The sequence below is a fragment of the Dromaius novaehollandiae genome, chromosome Z, assembly GCF_036370855.1.
Source record: "Dromaius novaehollandiae isolate bDroNov1 chromosome Z, bDroNov1.hap1, whole genome shotgun sequence".
Taxonomy (NCBI): Eukaryota; Metazoa; Chordata; class Aves; order Casuariiformes; family Dromaiidae; genus Dromaius; species Dromaius novaehollandiae.
In genome coordinates, this window is record NC_088132.1 from 38,541,042 (window position 1) to 38,562,755 (window position 21,714).

General features: G+C 36.7%; 1 protein-coding gene across 3 annotated transcripts in view; it reads right to left on the reverse strand.

The window, feature by feature from the left end:
* Positions 1-2,175: 2,175 nt before the first annotated feature.
* LOC135324948 (sorting nexin-2) overlaps positions 2,176-21,714 on the reverse strand; it is a 36,037-nt gene continuing 16,498 nt past the window's right edge. Inside the window, exons 3-15 of one of the 3 annotated variants that reach the window (XM_064502124.1) lie at positions 20,775-20,938; positions 19,427-19,493; positions 19,171-19,214; positions 18,908-19,049; positions 16,224-16,302; positions 12,924-12,999; positions 11,469-11,582; positions 11,148-11,241; positions 9,104-9,309; positions 7,942-8,085; positions 5,079-5,159; positions 4,897-4,968; positions 2,176-2,205 (exon numbers count right to left, since the gene is read on the reverse strand). In XM_064502124.1, coding sequence (XP_064358194.1) covers positions 2,191-2,205; positions 4,897-4,968; positions 5,079-5,159; positions 7,942-8,085; positions 9,104-9,309; positions 11,148-11,241; positions 11,469-11,582; positions 12,924-12,999; positions 16,224-16,302; positions 18,908-19,049; positions 19,171-19,214; positions 19,427-19,493; positions 20,775-20,938 — 1,298 coding nt within the window. In that variant the 3' untranslated portion in view covers positions 2,176-2,190. Of the gene's footprint in view, positions 2,206-3,710; positions 4,202-4,896; positions 4,969-5,078; positions 5,160-7,941; positions 8,086-9,103; positions 9,310-11,147; positions 11,242-11,468; positions 11,583-12,923; positions 13,000-16,223; positions 16,303-18,907; positions 19,050-19,170; positions 19,215-19,426; positions 19,494-20,774; positions 20,939-21,714 lie in introns of those variants that run through there. The other 2 variants (XM_064502123.1, XM_064502125.1) reach the window with 2 other exon arrangements.

A 21,714-nucleotide genomic window follows, 5' to 3' on the forward strand; every position in this document is an offset into this window, starting at 1 on the left:
CAGGCAAAGGAAATGCATATAAAAATTCTAATCAAAGTGATAAGTTAAGCACACATCAAAACATGAGCCTGGATTAAAAAAAAAGAGATAGTCTTTAATAAGAACACAGTCAACCTTGGTTTGCTGACTTTCCAACTGCTAACAGAAAGATTGGTTTTAAATAAACCAGTTTTTGTGACCTTGGTGCACTCCATTGTAATCCTACAGATACTGATTTCCTAAGTAAATAGTAGCAAAGTTCAACACACGTCATAATCCCACAGGTAAAACAACATTTGCTTATTAAGGCGTTCACCTCTTCCTCTCTCTTCTGTGAAGATTTAGCTTCAACTTTTTGGAGTGCTGTAGTTGTTTCTAAAGCAGCACAAAGCACTTTAAGCATACAGTTAGTACAACTTAGACCATCTTGTGTAAGCATGTGACTTCAGAAGATAGAAGATGGGAGAAAGACAATTCTGGAAAGGTCAGTCAGGTTTCTACATATAAGTTTTTCACGCCTTGGCTATCACAGAATCAAACATGAAGTTACTTACCTCTCTTAACAGCCACGATGTTGGAAGCTGATGAGGAAGTGGATCTCTGAAAGCAGGGGTAGTAGGTAGGTAGGTAAGCAGGTGGGTGGGTAGGTGGGTTGGCGTACATACCTGGAGGTTCCACATGGGATGTGAGGCTAAGGTGCAAGTATTTCCTTTCTCACAATTCGTGCATCTCTATTCCTGTTTTGATCATCTCTTGAACCATAGATATGGTTTATCTTTTCTCCCCTTTCCATTTTCACTGTGCATTTCTTTTACTCTAGTTTTCATGTAACTATGCTGTTAAAAGAACACCTCCAAATTCTGTCCAAGCTGCCTCCCACCTTCTTCTGAGACCCTTTTTCTAAATGATGTTACCACAGACAACAGATTTAGATTATTTTGTCTCCCCTTCATATGATGGTGGTTTCCTCACAGATTTGGGAGGAGAAAGGAAAAAAAAAGGTATTTTTAGTAGTGCAGTCAAAAGTTATTTTGCTGGTTAGCAAGTTCACCTCTCATTCAACTATGGAAGGCAGAAGAATAAAGAAACTGGAGGAACCTCTTAGTAGATAAGAAGTATGATCTTGAACAGCCCTGAAAATGCAGCTCCTTATATGTTTAATATTAAACTTGTTTTCTTTGTACAGTTATAATAGATTCACATTTTTCCAGGGGTACAAATCATTACACAGACTCTTCTACCTTGCAAATGAAAGGCCAGACAGAATAATGCCCATTTTAAGATAATCGTTTCACCATACACATAATTTTACCATATGTTTACTGTTCACTTGAATGCACAGGATATACTAATCAAAGAATGAAACAATGACTAAGATTGGCAAGGCACACACATCATTTGCTGTACCAAAAAAAGGAACGTAAATAAATCATTCATCCCAGTTTTGACCAAGATAAATACCCTAAAAAATAGCTGTGAAAACTGGAAGCCTAGAAAGAACACATGTGAAAGCGAGAATGGCAGAAGACTGCAGGTGAATGGAGAACTTCCCATTAAGAGCCAGCATGTCATTGCCACCAGAATCTGAAAGCAACTGACATATTTGGGGCATGAACTCCAGATATGTCAAAACACAAACTCCCAGCTGAGGTCTTCAGAAGGAAATAATTTGGGAGAGATACAAGAAAGAATAATTGACAGGGAAAGCAGAATATTCTGTCTTAAAAGGACAGTGACTAAAGAATAGATGAGAACACTGAATGCAATGTAAGAAAGAGGTAACAATGCCTTCAAGGAAATATTAGTCTTCAATTTGAAATACATCACCTTATCATCCAGTGGCTATACATTTTCAATTAAAAAAAAAAAAAAAAAACAATGGATGTGATACACACAAGAACAAGGATAATGTAAAATTCATGGCTGTAGATGTCTCAGGTTATTTTAACCTGAGACACTAGACTTCAATAGCACCACAACTTACCTTTTACACAGCACTACAAATGTATTACATTCCTCACCTGAACAGTAGCTCTTCATTATTTTGCCAACATTCATTTTGTTCATTCTAAGGATTCTTCTGCACTAGTAACTTGGAGTTTCAGGAAAATGACACTTACAAATATAGTATCTTGCAGTGAGCTCCACAGTGAAAACAGTTCAGCGACACCTCCATACGCTTGGTTTGAATAGTATCTGCTAGTACAGATGTTACTCCTTCTTGTACTAGGAAAGATGATTAGCAATCACTCAGTCTTTATGGTGTAAGGGAATATAAGCAAAACAAACAGGTCCTAGAAATACTCCTGTTCTATGCAAGCCAAAAGTGACAGTTCATCAGGTTGGGTGTTAAAATTAATCTTGTGATGCTAAAGACTATGAAACATTTGTATTAGTAACTCCCTGCCACTTAATTCCAGAAATGTTATCATGCTTTTGTTCTCCCACAGGTTTTGCTTTTTTAAGGAAAAAAAAAATCCTTCTACACTACTCATTCTTGTTTTTAGCCGTCTAGTATAATCAGACAGACAGAAAGTTACACTAATCCCTACTAGAAGACTAAGCAGCTCCACACCTATGTGAAAGCTACTGCTCCTTTTTTTCCCCCACTCATTACAGAGAAAAAAAATGAATCTGGAATTCATCTCAGTTCAGATCCTGATGCAAGCAAAAAGGATCAAGAACAAAGAAATCTGTAGAATATGCTTAAAGAAAAGAGATCATGAAAGCACGTTTAACCATTTTGAAACTAGTCTTTAATTCTGAAGTACCCACTCTCATCGTAACTAATTTCAGGTTTAATGATGAGCTGCCTTTCAATTTTCATTAGTGCTGAGCAAGCCAAAGTCAAGTATATTACAACACTCAGGGTGTTATGCCAAGTTCAAATTCTTCACAACAAACCTGTTATATACTTGAGCTGGTCAAGACCACTTATAGGCAAAATGACTAAGGCTGATGCACAAGTTACTACAAGCTTAAGGTTTTCGCATTTCAGTTTTTTTTTTTTTTTTTAATAGTGCTTGATGAAGACTTGATAAAGGCTTTTTCAAATTGCTTAGCTTCTGTACTAATTTCCTGGAAAATTCCTAGAAATACTGAGTCAACAGAACTCTGTGCAGAAGTAAGGGAAGGCACTGATCTCAAAAGATTAAACTAGTTTCCTTGTGTAAATCAGAGTGCGTGATCTTTCAGCTGAATCTAAGTTTCCATTTTGCTCAGAAATGGTATTGAGTGTTTCTTTATTCTTGACCAAAGCCATACAAATTCTATTCCTCCCGCGATTACCAGAATTAATGAAAGATTTTTTTTCCTTTTTGTATCCTGAGACCATTCAAGACAAGATTAAAACTGATTAAATTTATCAGTCCTATATGACATCTATATTTGACCAGCAGGTGAACTTAGCCCTTCAGGAGCTTTGTATGATATTCAGAAAAGATTTCAGCTGATGCATGTCTATTGGTCAAGCTTCAGTCTTTTGATCCTAACAGTATTAAGGCATTACAGTTTACCAAGGCAAGGTGATAACTTCACGTGAAAAGAATACCTATAGCAAAGAGAATCAAATTTAGAAAAAATAGTTTACCACAAATACTTGTTCGTGAATCTTTAGCACTGTCTTTGACATTCTTTACCAGATGGTGTGTTTCTGCCTTGGTTATAACCTCAGTTTGTTATAAATGCTACTTCTAAGAATATGCTAAACATCTGAAGAGAACAAACCAGACTTTAATATTTCACAAGGTACATCCCTTTATTATTGTAATCACAAAAACATGATTTTGTACAGGAATGTGTAAGTGAACATTAATCAATGCAATTAAATTTGTTTCATAAAGATAAGGTAAACATACTACAGAACATTGTATTGTAAAGAACAAAAATATCTGCTTTCTGGCCTTGCAGTGCACATTTTAGTGCAAGTATTAAGACACAATAGTGTTCAATTCAGCAATGTATTGCAGAACATCATGCCACAGTCCACTTTAAAGAGAGTCAGGACATGCAGCTTGTTAATAAAATGCTGTAGTATATAAAAGAGCCACATGTTAATTCATAAAATATATAGTGGTTTATTTGGATGATTTTAAAGTGATTTCACTGTGGAATTTAGTTTTTTATCCAGGACAAACATCCAGAGTGTCTTGTTATTTGGAATATTCTTCTTTTAGGCGATGGCTTTGGCTTCAGGTAGGAATGCCTCCCAATATTTTATTAGCTTGGAGAGAAGGAAAACACCTCACTGTTAAGTACTGAATGTTGGAAAAGAAAACACATACACCTTCCTCCTTGGGTGCTGAACTTGTCCCCACAGGACAAAGTAAGAACACAGATGCTTCTTATTATCCGTTAACATTGTTACATGATGCAAGAAAAAAACCACAAGTAACAAATGCACACATCTGCTCATGGTAACAGAGCTACTCTTACATATTGAGCACTGTGTCACGAGATATAGTTATACAGAATTTGTCTGCCAGCTCAGTTTGCTACTCTTACCTTTAACGGAAAGTTATTTTACTGCCGTAAAATATTCAGCACATTACTTTTTTTGATTAAAAGAAATGAAGTATTCACATCTCTTCAGTAAGTTTAAGCACACATTTAATACACTTTACTCCCATTTACAAGTGAAAATATTAATTCAATTTCAGAGGAAGAACAGAAGACACTACTCCCTCACGCTTCCCCAAGAAAGCTTCTCCTTTGCTCTCCTAAATTAGAGCTATGCAAGTAAGAACAGTAATAGCTAGGTGACAGCAATCACTACGTTCAACAATCTAGTACAGACTAGAATCAATTCTCTATGTTTTAGTAACTGCTATGCTTAAAGCCTGTCTTTTTAAATTAACCTAATATGGAACATACCAGAGTATTAGCTTGTACAAGAATTTTAAAAAAGGTTTCTCTTACCTGCTGTTGTGTTTGCACTAATGATTCTAAGTACTTGACGATAACAGTTTTAAAGTCTTTCACTCGTTCCCTCTGTTAATAGATAAAGTAAATTAATTATGGCAGATTAAACTCTAAAGCAATTTTGCTTGGAATGTTGATATTAAAGTAAAATTGTCAGTTAGTTGAACAATTATACATGCCTCAAATCTTCCCACTTCCTTGCGAATGGTTTTGGAGATCTGTTCAAAGTCTTTTTCCCCTTGTTGAACTTTTGTCTCCCACTGGCAAAGGAAAGACATGCAGAGATAAGGCTTTGTGTTCTCCATTCAGTCTATCAGTATCTGTGGTTGGTTTGTTTTTAGTATACTAGTGACAGTCATTCAAGAGCTGAAAAGCAGCTGTTTGGTTTTAGGCATACTTGAAGGAAAGTCTTAGTATAAGAATTTGTAGAGAAGGATCTGTCATCAGATCAGTTAAAGTAATGATACCACCAAAGGCAATGATGCCTACATAGCATTTATAAAAATATCTTAGGTTTGTTATCACAGAATACACAGTAAAAATATTTCAAAGATTCTGTAACAAAGAAAAAAGATTTCTAAAGCTATGTTACTTAACAAACACTACTGTAAGAGGAAGCTAAACCTGTAAGCTTTCTGTGACTATGTGTCACAATCAAATGCGAGAGTCTCCGAAAAGCAGTAAGTTCCCTGTATTTTCCTATTGACGGAAAAGGTGATTAAATCTTCATCTTTGCTTAAGGTCACATATATGCTTATCTTTGTCATAATTCTGCTGTAGATGGCAGGTGACAAACTAATGAGGATGTATTTCTTGGTTATGCAGTCAGATTGCATGTTGCTTGGGCAAGCCAAAGCACATGCTCTCTTGCTCACTGGGGACTGTTTAAAGAGACAGTGGGAGTAGAAAAGTTACTGCGAGTAAGAGCAGCACGGAAGGACAATTCAGAGGAAGAGAAGCTGCTCATAGGGTTTTGCCATACTGGGAACATGGCATTAACATATCAATACTACATAACACTAAGTCATGTTTATGAACATTCAGTTTATGGCAAAAGGGATCCAGCTACACCATTGAGAATGCATCACCAGCTATATTACCTTATCATTACTAGGCTTCTTTTTGCACCTGCTTTTTCTAAAATTGTTAAATTTAAGCCACCTGTGTAGGTATATTATAAAAAACCTATCAGTTCTCTGGAATGCCTGACACTGAGACACACATAGGCTTACAGACATTTCTAAAATGAAACTGCATCTGTTAATCTCAACAGACTGAATGACAACAGCTCATATACATGGCAACAGTTATTTTCCTAAGAAAAAGGCAGCCAGGAAGCAACGTACACCAGTACAATATATTCCTGTCAGCAGTCCAGTGATGCTGTCTATTGCCAAGAGCATTCTGTGGTGCCATGTAAGCTTATTGTTGCAATGTGCAAAGAACGTTCAAGCAAATACCTAGATATTTATATTTTTAGTTTATATTTATTCAAAATTCCCATATTGTCTCTTCAGATGTACATTTATGAAGCTGTGCAATAAGCCATAACAGGATGTGTTTCAGGGAAACACTGGTAGGCACACAGCCTAGAGAGTTAGCTAATAAATAGGACAATATAAAGCTCAGCCCAGGAAAAGGGAGATTAAGACTGCTTTGAAATAACCTGTGCCTTCCTACCACAGCAGCTATAGCTGTCTTAGGTTTCAGTTAAAGCCTCTGTAGGCCTATGCACCCAACACTCCAGTTTCATGATGTGCAAATACAAGGGTTTGCAGGAATTATCACCGCATTAGTCTGCAATCTTATAGTTTCTGAAAAAGAGAAATCTTTCCCTTGCTCAGTATGGTGTTTCTAGGACTACTCTGTTACCTTTTAGCAGCAAAAAGGAATGAGTCATGGATGAAGCTTAAGCTGCATTAGCTTCCACTTTGATTTCTCTGCCAGAAGGATTATTGTTATACATTCCCAGTTGCTGAGTTCTATTTCAATGGCAGCAATAACTCACCATCATCATATTCAAACTGTGGGTTTACTAAAAACCTTCTCTAATCACCCGAAGTAAGAAAAAGAAATCCTCCAGAAACATCATTAATTCTTTTTACATTAGGAATGAGAAACAGTCACTGAGTATTTCCTACAACTCCAAATATTCAGGAAGTATTTTTGCCAGGGAGTTTCAGCTCACTTGTTGTATGGTGGATGGATGGGTGACATCAAGAGAGCCAACCAACAAGAATGTGGTCACACAAAACTCAGGTTTTACCAGTCAACAAGGGCTTTTTTTTTTTTTTTTTAAAGTAAAAGACAGACAAATTAATGAGTAACTTTAGCACTATATGCAAAATGTACTGAAGTTCAGAAAGAACAAAGCAGCTTGTGGTTAGTGATGAATGAGGCAGCCAAATGAAATAATAGCATAATATAGCTTGAAATCTGCAATGATGTTCTCCCACTATTTAATGAGAGAATACTGATGCATAACTAGAATATGTGCATTAATGTTAAATAATTAAGTTGTCCTACCTCTTCAATTTCCTTAGTGAAGCATGATAGAAAAAGTGTATAAATTATGACACTTCAACATGTTAGATTTATTTTTACTGAAATTATACCATATATACATACACACATATATATGGGCAGAAATGCAGCATCATTAAACAAAACATGGGAACAGCTCTCCATTAGTCTTTTTAGATAGACTTTAGTTTTAGAAGCCTTGAGATGCTCCTCTGCCTACCCAAGCCACCTGTAACAGTTAAAAGCATTTTAAAGCTTGCCCATATTCCCTTCCTCCCATCTCCCAGACTCTGTAGAGACAGAATTCAACTGCCTTACAGATCTTAGAATGGATAACAACTGTGCACATTTAATATTTTAAATAAATTCCTTTTAACAATTTCAGTAAATATGGAAAACAGCAAATGAATAAGTGATTTGTAAACAAAAACCATATAAAGTAGTGCATTAATGTGGAATGAATGAACCAATGCAAAAAAGACTGGACTCCAGGATAACAGAAATGTTTGATAGTGTTACCTCTTTTATCTCATCTTTAGCTTGCTGCAATTTATCAGGTTTGTTGGCGAGCTGGAGCTTTGCTTCAGCTTCACGTTTTTTTTGTAAGGTGACCTGAGCATCTTGCCATTTCTGCCAGCATTTCATTCGATGATCAAACACACCCTGTAAAGATGGACAAAGTTATTAAGCCATTGGAATTGTTAGAGCTGTCTACATTCCTACTAAGGAAATATATTTCTGGATAAAACTGCAGCAAGTGTACTCAAAGAAACTTCACTGTGCCTACCACAAGTGGTCTTGCATTTAATTTGGCAGCATGATTACATAGCTAAATATTGCCTACAAATAAAGGAGAGCATTTAATAAGCCTCCTCACAGGAGACACCTTAGTGCCCCACACCATTTCATTTTCGTTCTGTTCCTTGTCCCATCACAACACTACCAAAGCAACCACTACAAAGTGCTGCATTATATGAACGCTTCTCTAAGCACAGATTCTATTAAACCTTTTCACTGACTATATACCTATCCAGCAATACATTTTCGTTAGCAATGGACTGAGGTAGCAGAATTAAAGTGTACGCATGCACAATTTTTTTTCCCCGAACAACCTGACAAGTTCAAAGATACTTCCAGATAAAATCTGTCAGACATCACTCCCCATGTCAAAACCAAATCATGCTGTACCACATGATTTATACCAAAACTTAATACTTTAAATGAGATGCAGATCCCCAAATGATATTTGTTGCTTACTTACTGATACTATTGGCTACCTACCTGATACAGCCAAATTATGTTCTTGAAAATATTTTATGGGGGGAAAAAAAAATCAGTTACCTGAAAAGAGTACTGCATGCTAACTAGCATGGGGTCCCTAAATACTGCACACAGTTAGCATTGCTCTGATTAGAGGAAATTCACCATTTGCATTTTGTCTGGATCCTGTTAATCCATGCCCATTTTTGATCACAACCATTTTTATTGTGGGATTGTGTGTGTGGATTATGGATTCATTCATTTTACTCAGTTGGAATTCAGGCAAAAGCTCAGCAAGTCTTAACTGCATGATCAAGTGTATAAATGCACATGGACATGCATGTACTCCAGATCTATAAATTAAGGAGCGTGTGAAGTGTGACCTTAAACAAAAGGTAGCATTTTTCCTAGTAGTACTCACTTTGACTGCAGCAATGAGACGAATGTAGTCACCAAGCAGTTCCGAGAACACATAGAAATCAGCAAAAGCTTGTTCTTGATGCAACTGATCTATCTTCTCCTCAACCTCTGCAAGCTGAGACAAAGCTCTAGACAGAGCAGTGTGGTCCTCAGAGTTACCTAACATGGCAGCACTTTTAGCAAAGGCAGCTGTGTTGGCGGAAAGCTCTGAAATACAGAAGTAACAGTCAGTATAACATAGTTAATATCTTATGTTACGCTTCAGTATAGATCAGCTTACAACCAGTTCTTGAGCAGACACCTCTGCCCAACAACAACCTTGACTTCACCAGATGAAAAAAACCTGTATTTCCCAAACCTCATGATAACACACATGGCCATGACACAAGGAGATCACAATGAAGCCATGTTTAGGAGAACACAGTGCACCCAAAACTCCCCAATAGTAGTAAATAATTTGCTGAATCTCTTATGTGATGCCTACCCTGTCTGGCAAAAGACATGGAAGAAACCGTCATTTCGGTATTATCCAACTGCCCAGTTCAGAAAAACCCATGCTCACAAAACAAAAGCCAAGTCACCTACACAGCAAGTTCAAAACACTCTTAATTGATCTGTAGGGTAGCTGCCCCATGCAGCTGAACGGGCAAAGCAGCAAAAAGCATTCAATGAGAACATCGACACCAGAGGGGAATTTGCTTCCGTTGTTCTCTTCTACTGACTAAAGCATCTTAAACAGGACTGTGTGTCCTGTAATGTAAGACATGTATGTAAGGTATGTTGTAAGGCATATTAAAAAAAAAAAAAAACAACACACCAGCACGACTGGCATCCATGAAGCCAAAGTTCTGAGCTTATTCACTAACAAATACTTAGACGATTGTCTCATCAAATCCCATCTAAGTCATCCTGTATGAAGTTGACACTTATGAAACACCTTTGAACAAAATATCATATTAATCAAACTTACTTAAGGATTGAAAATACAAATTTATTTGTAACTGTGCTGGCTTTGTAGAATTGCCGGAACACCAGAAGTGTTTGTAGAAGAAAAAAAGCTTCAGATACATAATACTCTCACGATTTAAATACAACTCTAAAAAAATCCATTTCTTCAAATCTAAGAGCAGGCATCAAATCCACAGTAATCAAACACATTTATTTTCCATGTTCCTTACCTCTTAAAATACTCTTTAACCCTGAGAACATCTGTCCAAAGATTTTTTTTTTTTTTTTTTTTTTACTACAGAGAATAACTCCTGGTAGAGATTTGAGAAAGCAGCTTAAGATACATTCATGCATTTTTGAAAGTGCAGAGTTGAAAGGTGACCCCATACTTTAAAATTAAGCAGTAATGTCAGAAGGCACATTTATAGTCTTCCATATACTACCAAATCAATGTTTGATTTTTTTTTTTAATCATCTGATGGAAAACAGTCTTTGACAAAACAGCTGCACAGGTGATTAAAACATTAATTTTATGGACATTTCCTCACTCTGAAATAAGGAAATCTAAAGCTGATATTTTAAGTCTAGTTATCTTTCCAGAAACATTTACCTCAACTGTATCTTTGATGAAATATCACTATGTGGACCAATTTAAGATCAGCAAATCCCTGATTAAGGGCTTAAACTCAGTTAACAGAACAACACTCTGCCACAAGATGTTTAAACAGATTTGTGCAGCCACTTTTTGTTTGAAAGGAAATGCCTCTTGCCATGAGATTTACAGATACATTTATGGATGTCTACTGTAGCTTCACTTGTTACTTATAATATTAAAACTCTTCAAGAAAAAAAGTTCTACACTAATCGATATAGTAACTTTCAAGTTCAACAGAATATCTGGGATATATAAAAAATACATATCAGAAATGCTAGAGTAGTTTAAAGCAAAAGGTACAGTTAGAAGATTTTTTGCATTAAAATTTCCTGTAAAACTCTGACTGTTACTTTAGAGCTCTAACATTATTAAGTTCCTGCTTCATTAAGATTTTTTAAAGCTCTGAACACTTACGTTCACACAGTCAGAAAAATAAATTTACCTTTTCTGTGGTAGACTAATGCTTCAACACTGGCATGAAGTTTCCTAAGCTGCTGATCCAGATTCTCAAATTGCTGCTGTTTTTCTTCAAACCACTGACAAAAGATGAAAGAGTCAAGCATTACAAATTAGATTACCAACAGCATTTCTTGTTTTAAAGAAGCAAATTATGCATGTACTACCAGGGTGGTCAACTGCTACAGCTAAGAATCCAAGCCAATAGGCAAATTAATATCCCATTTTCTAGTTCTACAGCTTTAAAATGCAATTGGTGAGCCTCATTAATTCATCTCATTATTCAAGTCGAAAAATCAGCTCTTACTGCATCCGATTCATTCATCTTGATTGTCATTTTGTTGACAGCGTCGGCAGCCTTGTTCACCATCCTCAATATTCCTGCTCCACTCAGAGCCTGGGTGTTAACCGCTCTCGGCAGCTAGAATTGAATGACAAATAGGGGCAAACAGACTGGTTAAAAGGCTGGCGGTTTAACCGGGCACAGGGGGGAAAGAAAAGGATATAGTGTTTTCTTTACTCCTCTGTGTTTCAATATAGTGGAATCTAATTTCTCAGATTTACTACTTTTACATTCTCAGAGGAAAACTTAAAAATACAGACTATTTACTTTTCTTCTACACCTTTACATTTAAATGGAACAAACAACCTACTTGTCAAAAGTTATTACAAACTAGCCAAAGGTCCTAGCTAGCCACCTATACATTACAGAGAACCAACTGGCACTATAGAAACAGAAAAGCTTACATTTACAGTAAGTTAAGATACAGAAATTCTGTAAATATAATGCAAGATTCATACTATGGATCATAAAAAAATATTGATGTCCTTACTTTTAAATATAGGCCAGATTTCAAAACCTACCTCCAGAATATTGTGAAAACTGTTTATTTGCAAGGTACTTAGAAATCCTCCGGGCAAGTTAACAAACTTTAAATTTAATTGATATTATTCTTTGTTAAAGTTAGTCTGAATATGCCGTATGAGATGGCCCCTACGTCAAATCATTTACCCCTCATATCTGATGTTTTCTGTGTCGGCAGCATTGATAAATCCACTTTAAGTTATCTATCAACGATGCTTTTGTCAGTAGTAAGGCCTCTGTTACTTATTAGTAGAACTAAGATATTGACATTGGCCAAAAGACAGTTCAGTATTACAGCAAATCCACTACGCACATTTATAAGATGACTGATGTTTTTAGAGAAGCATAACAGACGATCTTTTTGCAATATATTTAATGTTTGTGAAAGGTGCCAGATTGATAGCACTGGTGACTGAAGTCCTCTATCCACACAACATCTAGCATGGCCAGCAGCACTGCAAGCCTGTTCACATTATCCCACCAATAACCCTGAAGCTTGACTCCTGGAGGCAAACTGGCTTGGAAAAAAGCTCTCTTAATTCCTGACCTTACTTAACCATTAGTAGCAACAGTTATGGATTTTCACTGCGTATATGACAAGCTTTGCTCACAACTGGGCCAATCAGAACAGGACAGACCAACTAACCCACTCAGGAGAAGTCGCTGAACAGTAAGTAAGTTTTAGTCACTACCAATCTAACATTTAACAGAAGTAGAGGCAAAAGACTTCGCAGGTCATTACCTAAGTAGCCTTCTGCCATTCTGTCCCGTGAAGGGCACAATCCAATCTGATTTCATATGAATTTAGGAGATTAGGTCTCAATACAAAGAGAGCATATTATTTTGTATGTTACCATATCTGAAAACAAATAGGAGAACTTAAAAGAACTTAAATACCTCAGAACTTTCCAAGAACTGCCTTAAATCTGGATCCTGTAACAAGGTTGGGTGTTTTACTGTTCGTTGTAGATACCTATGATTTTAAAAATTAAAATATTAGATAACAAAACAGATTTAATGCGCCTGACAGCATTGGAAAGTGGTCCTTTATCTAAAGAACGGGTACAATGCAGGCAGCACGCAACCTCCCTTCATTATCTAATGGGGCTTGAGCACTCTTGTAAAGTCACCTCTAAAGGGTCAGAGGATAGTTCAGTCTCCATGCCCCTTCAATCCTTTGCCTCTCTGCTGAGTGTTCAAATCGTACTTATGCATTTTGTCACCTTCCCCCAACACACAAGTCCTGCATAGAGTCAAGAGATAGGACGAATAAGCAGTTTAAACATTCACTTAAGTCTTAAATCCGCAAGGCTATCACAAAACCAGAAACTTTTGACTAAAAATAACGCAGCCCCATGCATCACATACCACAGTATTAAAGCCACAAGTTGCTGGCCGTGGTTTCTAACCTACTTTGTTTACATCATAAACTCCTTGAGATGAGAACCATCATAACTATGTTGCATGATACTGAAATATAGTAATACATTTGATACTTCCAACACCTCAGTGACATCTTCCTGCTCTAACAACAACCAATTTAAGACAGAAAAGAGATGAGCTTGTTTAAACATTCTTGCACCGTGCAGCGAACAGGCTTTTTTGCCACAGCTAATTCTGGCTGGCCTGCTTTAGAATTACAGGAAGCTTTGGAGAAGCAAGCTGATCATGTTCTAGGTATGAACTATTTATTTGCTGGCTAGACTAAAACGTTCAACTTATATTAGTTCTGCAGACCTCATCCACCCAAAAGTTAAAGTAATGCAGCTCCTTCCTTTTTAGAGCTGAGCAAAAAACACTTAAAGTCTCAAAACTATTGTCTGAACCAATGTGAGTTGAAGAGGGAAATTTCTACAGTACTCAACCACTAAAAACTGCAGCAAGCTTATCACAACTGATTTTAATATTATGTATTCAGAAAGTGTACAGTGTTTACAAGAATGCTTTATAGAAACTAAATACCTCAAGAGATCACAGGAGCATGAGAAAGTATGCAACATTGCCAATTAAGATGCACTGACAGAACACTATCAACAGTGCTCTGCAGCTGAGGTTTGAGCAAAACTGAAGCTTTGCAAAAATTGCAGAGTACCAGAACTGCCCCATTACAGTCACAATTACATGAAAACTGCCCTGGAGTGACGCAGACTGGGTCTCTTAACTGAAACCCTGAGTATTTTGATATTGTAAACACAATATATTTTCTCCATCCCCCATTAGATATCATCACCAGATTCTTATTTTTCTTCCTAAAGGAGCTAAGAGTTGCAGTGAAACTATTTCACATATTAAATTGCTCAACTTTTCCTTGATTGTTCTGACCCTCAGTAGCAAGTAAGTACAAGTTAAAATTGACAATGCAAGCAGCCAAAGAGATTTTTCTTTCGAACACTGCTGCTAGAGACTAGCACTTTCTCCAAGGGAGATTACTAACTTTTTCACTGAAGACGACTAGAGGTATGCTTGAGGATGCCTGGAAGACTTATAGTATTTAAGTTCCCTGTTCTAAGGCATAAACTTCAGTAAACTCAACTAAAAGGGCACACTGCTTCCCTTCCCACTCAGCCCACAGCTCTGGGCCAAAGGGAGAGCAATTTTGAATTAGATCCCTTTGATCTGACTTTCTGGTACATGTAAACATGTTTTCCTCAGCTTTATGAAACAGCAACAAACCCACTGCCTCTAAACATCTTTTGAACATCTGGGTAGGTAAGAAACTTTTTTGTTTCTGAAAGGAAAAGCTAGCTAATGAAAAAGTTACCCCTTGCCAGATAAGATTTTTATGGTCTTTCTGAAAAAAGAAATGAAATACACTGTGAAGCTTTCCCAACATTGTCAAGAGTATTGAGGAGTCCATTCCCCAGTACAAGAGCTGTGCTCAGCATCCACCAGAAGTGGTATATACTTTATCACTTTAACAAAAAAATGAAATGCAGCACTTAAAGCATGCACACAAGTTTGTCAACTAGCTTTTCCTAACCCTAGTTATGTTCTTCAAATGAGCAACGAATAGGGAAACTAGTCATCTCTATCACAGAGATCTGAAGTTGTGTAAAAATGGCCGCTCGGTTAAGTCCAACGACTCCAATCTGGCTGTTATTCTGAGCCTTTATATCTCATAGTACCACTTCTTTGGCAGTAGGCTTGCTGTTTACCCAGGATGGGTTTCAGAGTTTTGCTCCAAGAGACACAATTACTTCATCAGCTTCTGGGTGCAATTTTAAGTGGCAAGCCATAATATATACCAATCTTTAGTGACAGGACAACCTATCAGTATTTTGAGCGTCAATATCAGCTCAGATGTTCAGTTGATGAGCGAGGTAACAAAAAGACAATAGCAACAGGATTCCAAAGAGATTTTTTTCAACTAAGATTATTTCTGGAACTCCAAAAGCTTGATAGCTTCACACATTATCTGTAAGACATACTCTCTGGCAATCTAAAACCTTTGATTTTTGTTAACTTTCCTGTCTAACAAACTGTTAAATGGTACGCTGTCTTCATATGATGTAATCGCATCACAATAGGCATATTATAAAAATCATACCAAAATTAGGTCTGTATACTTGACTCAGCTGTACATGACCGTAAGTTACAGAACTTTTACTAGCTGCTTTCCAGGGCCTTACTAGCCACGTCAACAGGAATGGATGAAACCATGCCTCAGTGACAGCACCCTACCACAGCAAAGATACCAGAACAATACTAGTTGTATGCCAGTGCTGGGTGACAGAGATCAGATGTCTCCTGCATCAAAGTTCAACTAGTCACATCAAAGCACTGTAAGTCCTCAGAAGGCCATCTTAGTTTCAAGTGGCTACAGGTCCCCTCTGCCCTTTGTCCTACACAACAGTTGGTTTTATATGAAACAGATCCACTGCTGAAGTCACTTAGTTGCTTAAAACCAGAATGTCTAAATAAGCTGATGAACAAAGTTCTGCTTACTAGATCCCTACAATCTCCATTTCAAGAAGTCAGCTGTTTGAAAAGGTGTAGCCATAATTCTCCTTATGCTTAAGTCAACATTTCCCATTTTTAATGGAGATTATTCTAATTCTACACAAAAATTGGGTAGCTCCACATGGCCTTCCAGAATCCACTGAAGTACAATTAGCCCACGCACCAGTTAAAGAGCCCATGCAGTATATTACAAGTCACTTTGAAGCTAAACAAGTTTTAGTTAGATACATACATTACCTTTCTAGTGCTGCTCTTCTTTTTTCTACAAATTCAGTAGACGAAGAATCTTCCTTGCCTACTTTAACCTTGGTCATGCCTTTGGAGAAAATTGCATCATATTGATTTTACATTATCATAAAGAAATCATTAACATAGCTGATATGATTACAAGATAAATCTCACCTAAGTTTACGTATTTAAGTCAAATTATAATGAAAAGCACCACAGAGGAATAGTCCCATGAATTAAGCAGTTTCCTGTAATACATCTATTGCAATTCATGTTAAAAATATTAGTTGAATTTGCTTTTATGGAGACAATCTAAAAGATCAGTGTCTTATTGGTCACCCATATTCAGAAGAGGAAAACAGTTACCCTAATAAAACAGAATAAGATAATAAATCTCAGTTTATAAGCCTATTGATTGGTATGCTCACGACCAACATTTTCATTCTAGTATCTTCTAATTTCTAAAACTAAGAGGTTTTTTTTATTATTTGTGGCAAACTAGCCAGCTCTGAAAATTCTGAAGCATATGAACAACTACAATCTGAATGGAAGAGAAAATGCGCAGAGTGTATTCAGCTTTATGTCACCTCCTCTGTCCAAGAGGAGTGGCCAAAGAACCATGACAATGAAGACAAAGTCATTCTTGATGTCTCATGGTACGGGAAATAAACTCAACAACAGAATAGCTCTAAAACTCTCAGACTACGATCACTATCTTTCATGCCAAAGACCCAAACTCACAGGGTTAGGAGCCTAAGTCCTACCAAAATGAGTGTGAAACACTGAACACTGATTCTTATTTCCTGAAGCGTGGGAGCAGTACGTTATGATACCATCCAAACATCCTTATTTCTTCCTGTAGCGGTTTCCTGCTCTATTACTTTTGTGCTTCTTCAACTAGAAGTTCTGAGTAGCAAAGTCTTAAGAAATCTGAACATGTACTCTGTGACCTGTTGGATCAGCAGTTCCCAGAATTGTTCCCCTCCCAACCCCCTTTCAGGCATTAGAAATTTTACACAGTAACACATGAACAAAAAGTATCCTTTCAAGAACAAGGAGGATCTTTACCTCTCAGTGAAGCATTAGCATTCTCCCATCTCCATAACATGATGGAAATAAATCCCATCAGCATATTTTTCAAACATATACTACACTATAACATAACTGTAAATCCATCAGTTAGTATGTTCTTAAGTATAAGGATTAAAGTATGCAAACAAAGGTGATTCATACACCTTTATCTTTTGGCATTAGTGTATTAGTGTTCCTTAATATTAAACTGTAGAAAGGATGAAATGCTGCAGTTTAATAAGATACTTCATATTTGATGGCAACAGAAGTTCATAGAGAAAAAAACTGAAAATGCCATCAAATGGCCTAGAAGAAGGAATTCCTAACTTCTGATATTGTCAGCTAATTCTAGATAACGTGTCAGGTTTCCCTGTCTGCAAATCTAAGACTATTCAAGAGCAAGTGTAAAGGCAATTTCTGTAACACAAGCACCCTAACTCCTTCACAGGAAGGAATCCATGACTTAAGCAAATATTTTCTTAAAAACAAAAACCATGACCTTCCAAAACGCAGTAACTAAGTAGTGAGGCAGTTTGGATGAACATTCAACTCTAGCTCACTGCTGACTCAGCTTAACCTACTGTTCCACAATAAGTAATTCACCATCTGAATTTGGGGCCAAGGTCTGAAATGCAGGCTCCCCCCGCCTCCCCAGCCCCCCAGAAGTTTTTTGAACTTACAACTCCCCAAAACTGAAAAACACAGTTCTTTTCCACAAAATTAAAAGCATAATTTTCCCAGGCTTTCTGCTCCCTACATCTACTCAATCCATCTTTTACTCCTTATCTGAAAAGCTGCTGCTCTGATTAGCTTTATAGACTAAACTACTGCAAGAGGAAAAAAAAATTATGGCCTCTTCTTCCCTACATATCAAACAGGATCACTTTCTGAAGTCCAATCAGTTATTTACATAGGAAGCCACAAACAAAACTGCACAAATGTAAACAAAGACTTCAACAGGTTTTATTGTTTGAAATACCTAGTCATTTTGAAAGAACCTCTATTACTTAGAGCTCAAAAATTTAGCAATTTCAAGTCACTTCAGTACCTCAGGCTTGCTCTTTAGCTTATGGAACAAATAAAGCATCTGCTCCTTCAAGGCATTTACCAAGACAGATGTCATCCAAAAACAGTTGTTGAATTAGAAGTTTGAAGAACTGAGGGTTTCAGTGTTCATGACGACCAAGAGAAATAGATTAAAGTATCAGAGATGGGCAGCACGTAGGAAGCGCTGTGTATTACAGGCAACTGATAACAGCATAAGTTAAAAATAAACTTTCATTTAACATCTTTGTTTTGATAGGCTAATCAGCTTTTGAGGGGCAACAGTGCAGAAAGAATGATAGATAAGAAACAGAAGGACACGTATTAAGACAAATGTCCTTCTTATTATCAGCACTGCTCTGAGTTAGGAAGAGGCCAGTACATAGCTTTCCAACCTAAACACAACTTTTTTAGAATACAGAATGGGAAGTATAAATAATAGTTTGAATCACCTGATAAGCAGTACATACTAGTTATGCAAAATAGTATTTATTTCACAAGCACAGTCAGTATTAAAATATTCTGTTTTTATTACAGTAATTTAATCGCATGCATACATTCAACCTTACTAGACTTACCTACAATACTTTTTTCTGGAGCAGGAGGCACGATGTAACCAACATGCATATACTTTGTTGCTAATTTGCTGTGCAACCCAAGAAAATCACTGAATCTTCTTTTAACAGAGAATTCATTTTTGTGAAACATGGAAAGGGATGTCTTAAAAAAAGGGGAGGAGGGAGAGAGAGAGAGAGAGAGAAGCAATTTTAGTTATGATTTACTAATACATCTACTCAGCTGTGATATAAAGTTATTTGCAAATATTTGTTGCACTAGTTACCTTTGTTGTTACTCTGTATGCCATATAAGCATTCATGCCATCCCCTGTAAGAAAATTAAAATACTTATCCTAGAGCAAGTTACTTTAACCCTTCCACACACTTTTTGTTCTGAAATACACATTAAGTAACTTTTCACTTAGATACTATAAATGGCCAAAAGATAACTGAATAAGAGATTATGCTAAAAAAACAGAATAGTCTTCAAGAGGTAAGACGGTCTACCATCTGACTTACTAGTTCAAGACATGAACTTACCAACTTTCTCTGGGTCTGACACATTGATTTCTATATCAAACACATCTCCATTTGCTTCCTCTTCAATCTAGAAAAAGTGTATGCCACATTTAACAAGTTAATGTGCATTCATATTATCTATCAGGACAAGGGTAGGACTAGGGTACTGGGGAAGGAAGATGAGTCAGTATGTCTGAATGATAAGAAAAAAAAACAAAAACTAGCAAAAACAAACAAACAAAAATACCCACACCACCTTCCAGGCCCACCATCTAATTTAAGTGAACAGTTTCTAATACTGCCTTTAATTTTGAGCCTTCCTGCAGAAACTTTTAGTGTGGCAACCTCTTGTTGGGACTTGCTAGCCTACGAATTTTTAGTAAATATTTATATTATGGAAATATTCACTTTATCTCTTCCAATTCCAGCAAATACTGAGGCTCAAAAATGTTCATCTGCAATGTTTCTATATGCTTCTAATCAAAAGACAGCTATTCCTTGTTATTAATGGTATCTGTAGTTGAACAGCAGGGGATGGGGAAGCAACAGCCATAGAATTTTCAGGCACTTGCCTGAGCTCTGATCACGCAGCATTTCCTATCTTTCATGCAATACACACAAGTTTAATAAAAACAGACATCTTAAAGACCATGGCAGAAAGGACTGTGGGCCAGGATCGAAGGGGAAGAAAATCAGAATAAAATGCCAGTTTGGGGCATCTGGGAAAGCAGTCATCACTGAGACTCAGGCACGTCCTGTTTGGCAAACTGATTTATCAGGGACACGGCCTAGTAAGACCATATTCTAGAAATAAGTGGTATTTGCCAATGCCCAGGCTTTGAATGGAATGCCAAACATAAATAGCAAAATATTAAAAGCGGTAAAACTATGATCAGCCTCATCTGTTTGTTAGTATACAGCACAGCGCTAACAACTGCTTCCCTCCACATCCTCATTAACAGCAGCTTTAGATTTCAAGGTAAAACCTCTAATGCGATAGTATGAGTTACCATACATCTCTAACATCTCTCCTGTCTCTAGCTCAACACTTGCTCCTACGCACACTTTCACAGTATCAGTGCTTTATTTGTCCTGTAGGAATGGATAGGAATGTAGGAATGTTATTCCTCGCAGTACAGATTGCTAGTGTAATTGCCTAAGCAACAAATCTTGATGCTATTGAAAGAGTCAAATGCACATTAAATATCCAATTCAAAATAAATGGAATAATTTCTCTTATATACTTCCCTTTATCAAAGAACGATACTGTGAGTGAAAATTTAGGAACTGCTTTTTTTTTTTTTTTGTTTAACTTCAAAAAGCCAACAAGACATTTCCATAGCAATCAACATGAAAGTTTACTCAGTACCTCTTCTCTGGATCTATCAAAAATCACAGGGGCTGTTATGCTTTTCGCTTCCATTCTGGGAGCTACTAATGTAGTAGGTGTTACAGGAGTGATAGCAGGCGTTGGTTCTGGAGAGAGGATGGGATCCCTCTCTGGACTGTCCAATGAAACTTCTTCTGTGGCTTCTAGATAAAGATTGAGTTTGCAAACAGGTTTGTTTTTTTTTGGTTTTTTTTTTGGTTTTTTTTTACAATAGAGATAAATGTGCATCATAAAGATATCACATACATTAAAAAGTGACAATATACAAGTCTAATAAGATCACCTCTAAATGGCATCCATTTGTCTCACATATAATTACTCACATATAATATGGAGCTAAACTACATGCATCATCTGAGCTTCCATTGTATCATGGGTCAAAGTAAGATTAAACTTAATTTTATATATATATTTTATTTATATATATATATATATATGTATGTATGTATGTATGTATACACACACACATACATGCACACCTCCAACAGGTAGAGAGTCTTTTAGAGTAGTCACAGTAGTGAGTCATTCATTTCTATATGAGATTATCACAAAAACTACTGAATTTTTTTCACCACGCAGACTGCTCTTTTTCAACTCCTATGCCGATTTTAGTTTTTGCATTCAATAGCTGATTAAGTCATCTAAGCTGATAATCAAGCCTACAAAGAGAAGTATGCTTTTAAGTGAAGTTACACAACCAAAATACATCCCTCCACCAAAAGCACATAACCTGCAAAATACAAGTATTAGCATATGAGGCATTCTGACTAGTAAGACTAGGTACTTATTACTTTCTTTAATCTCTTTTTTGCCTAAAACAGTTTACACTAGACTAAATACTTTCTTCAGACTGCCGACAGTTCATCTATATTTAAAGAGGATGTAGATCTCTGCTCTACGTAACTGGCATGCTTCCTTG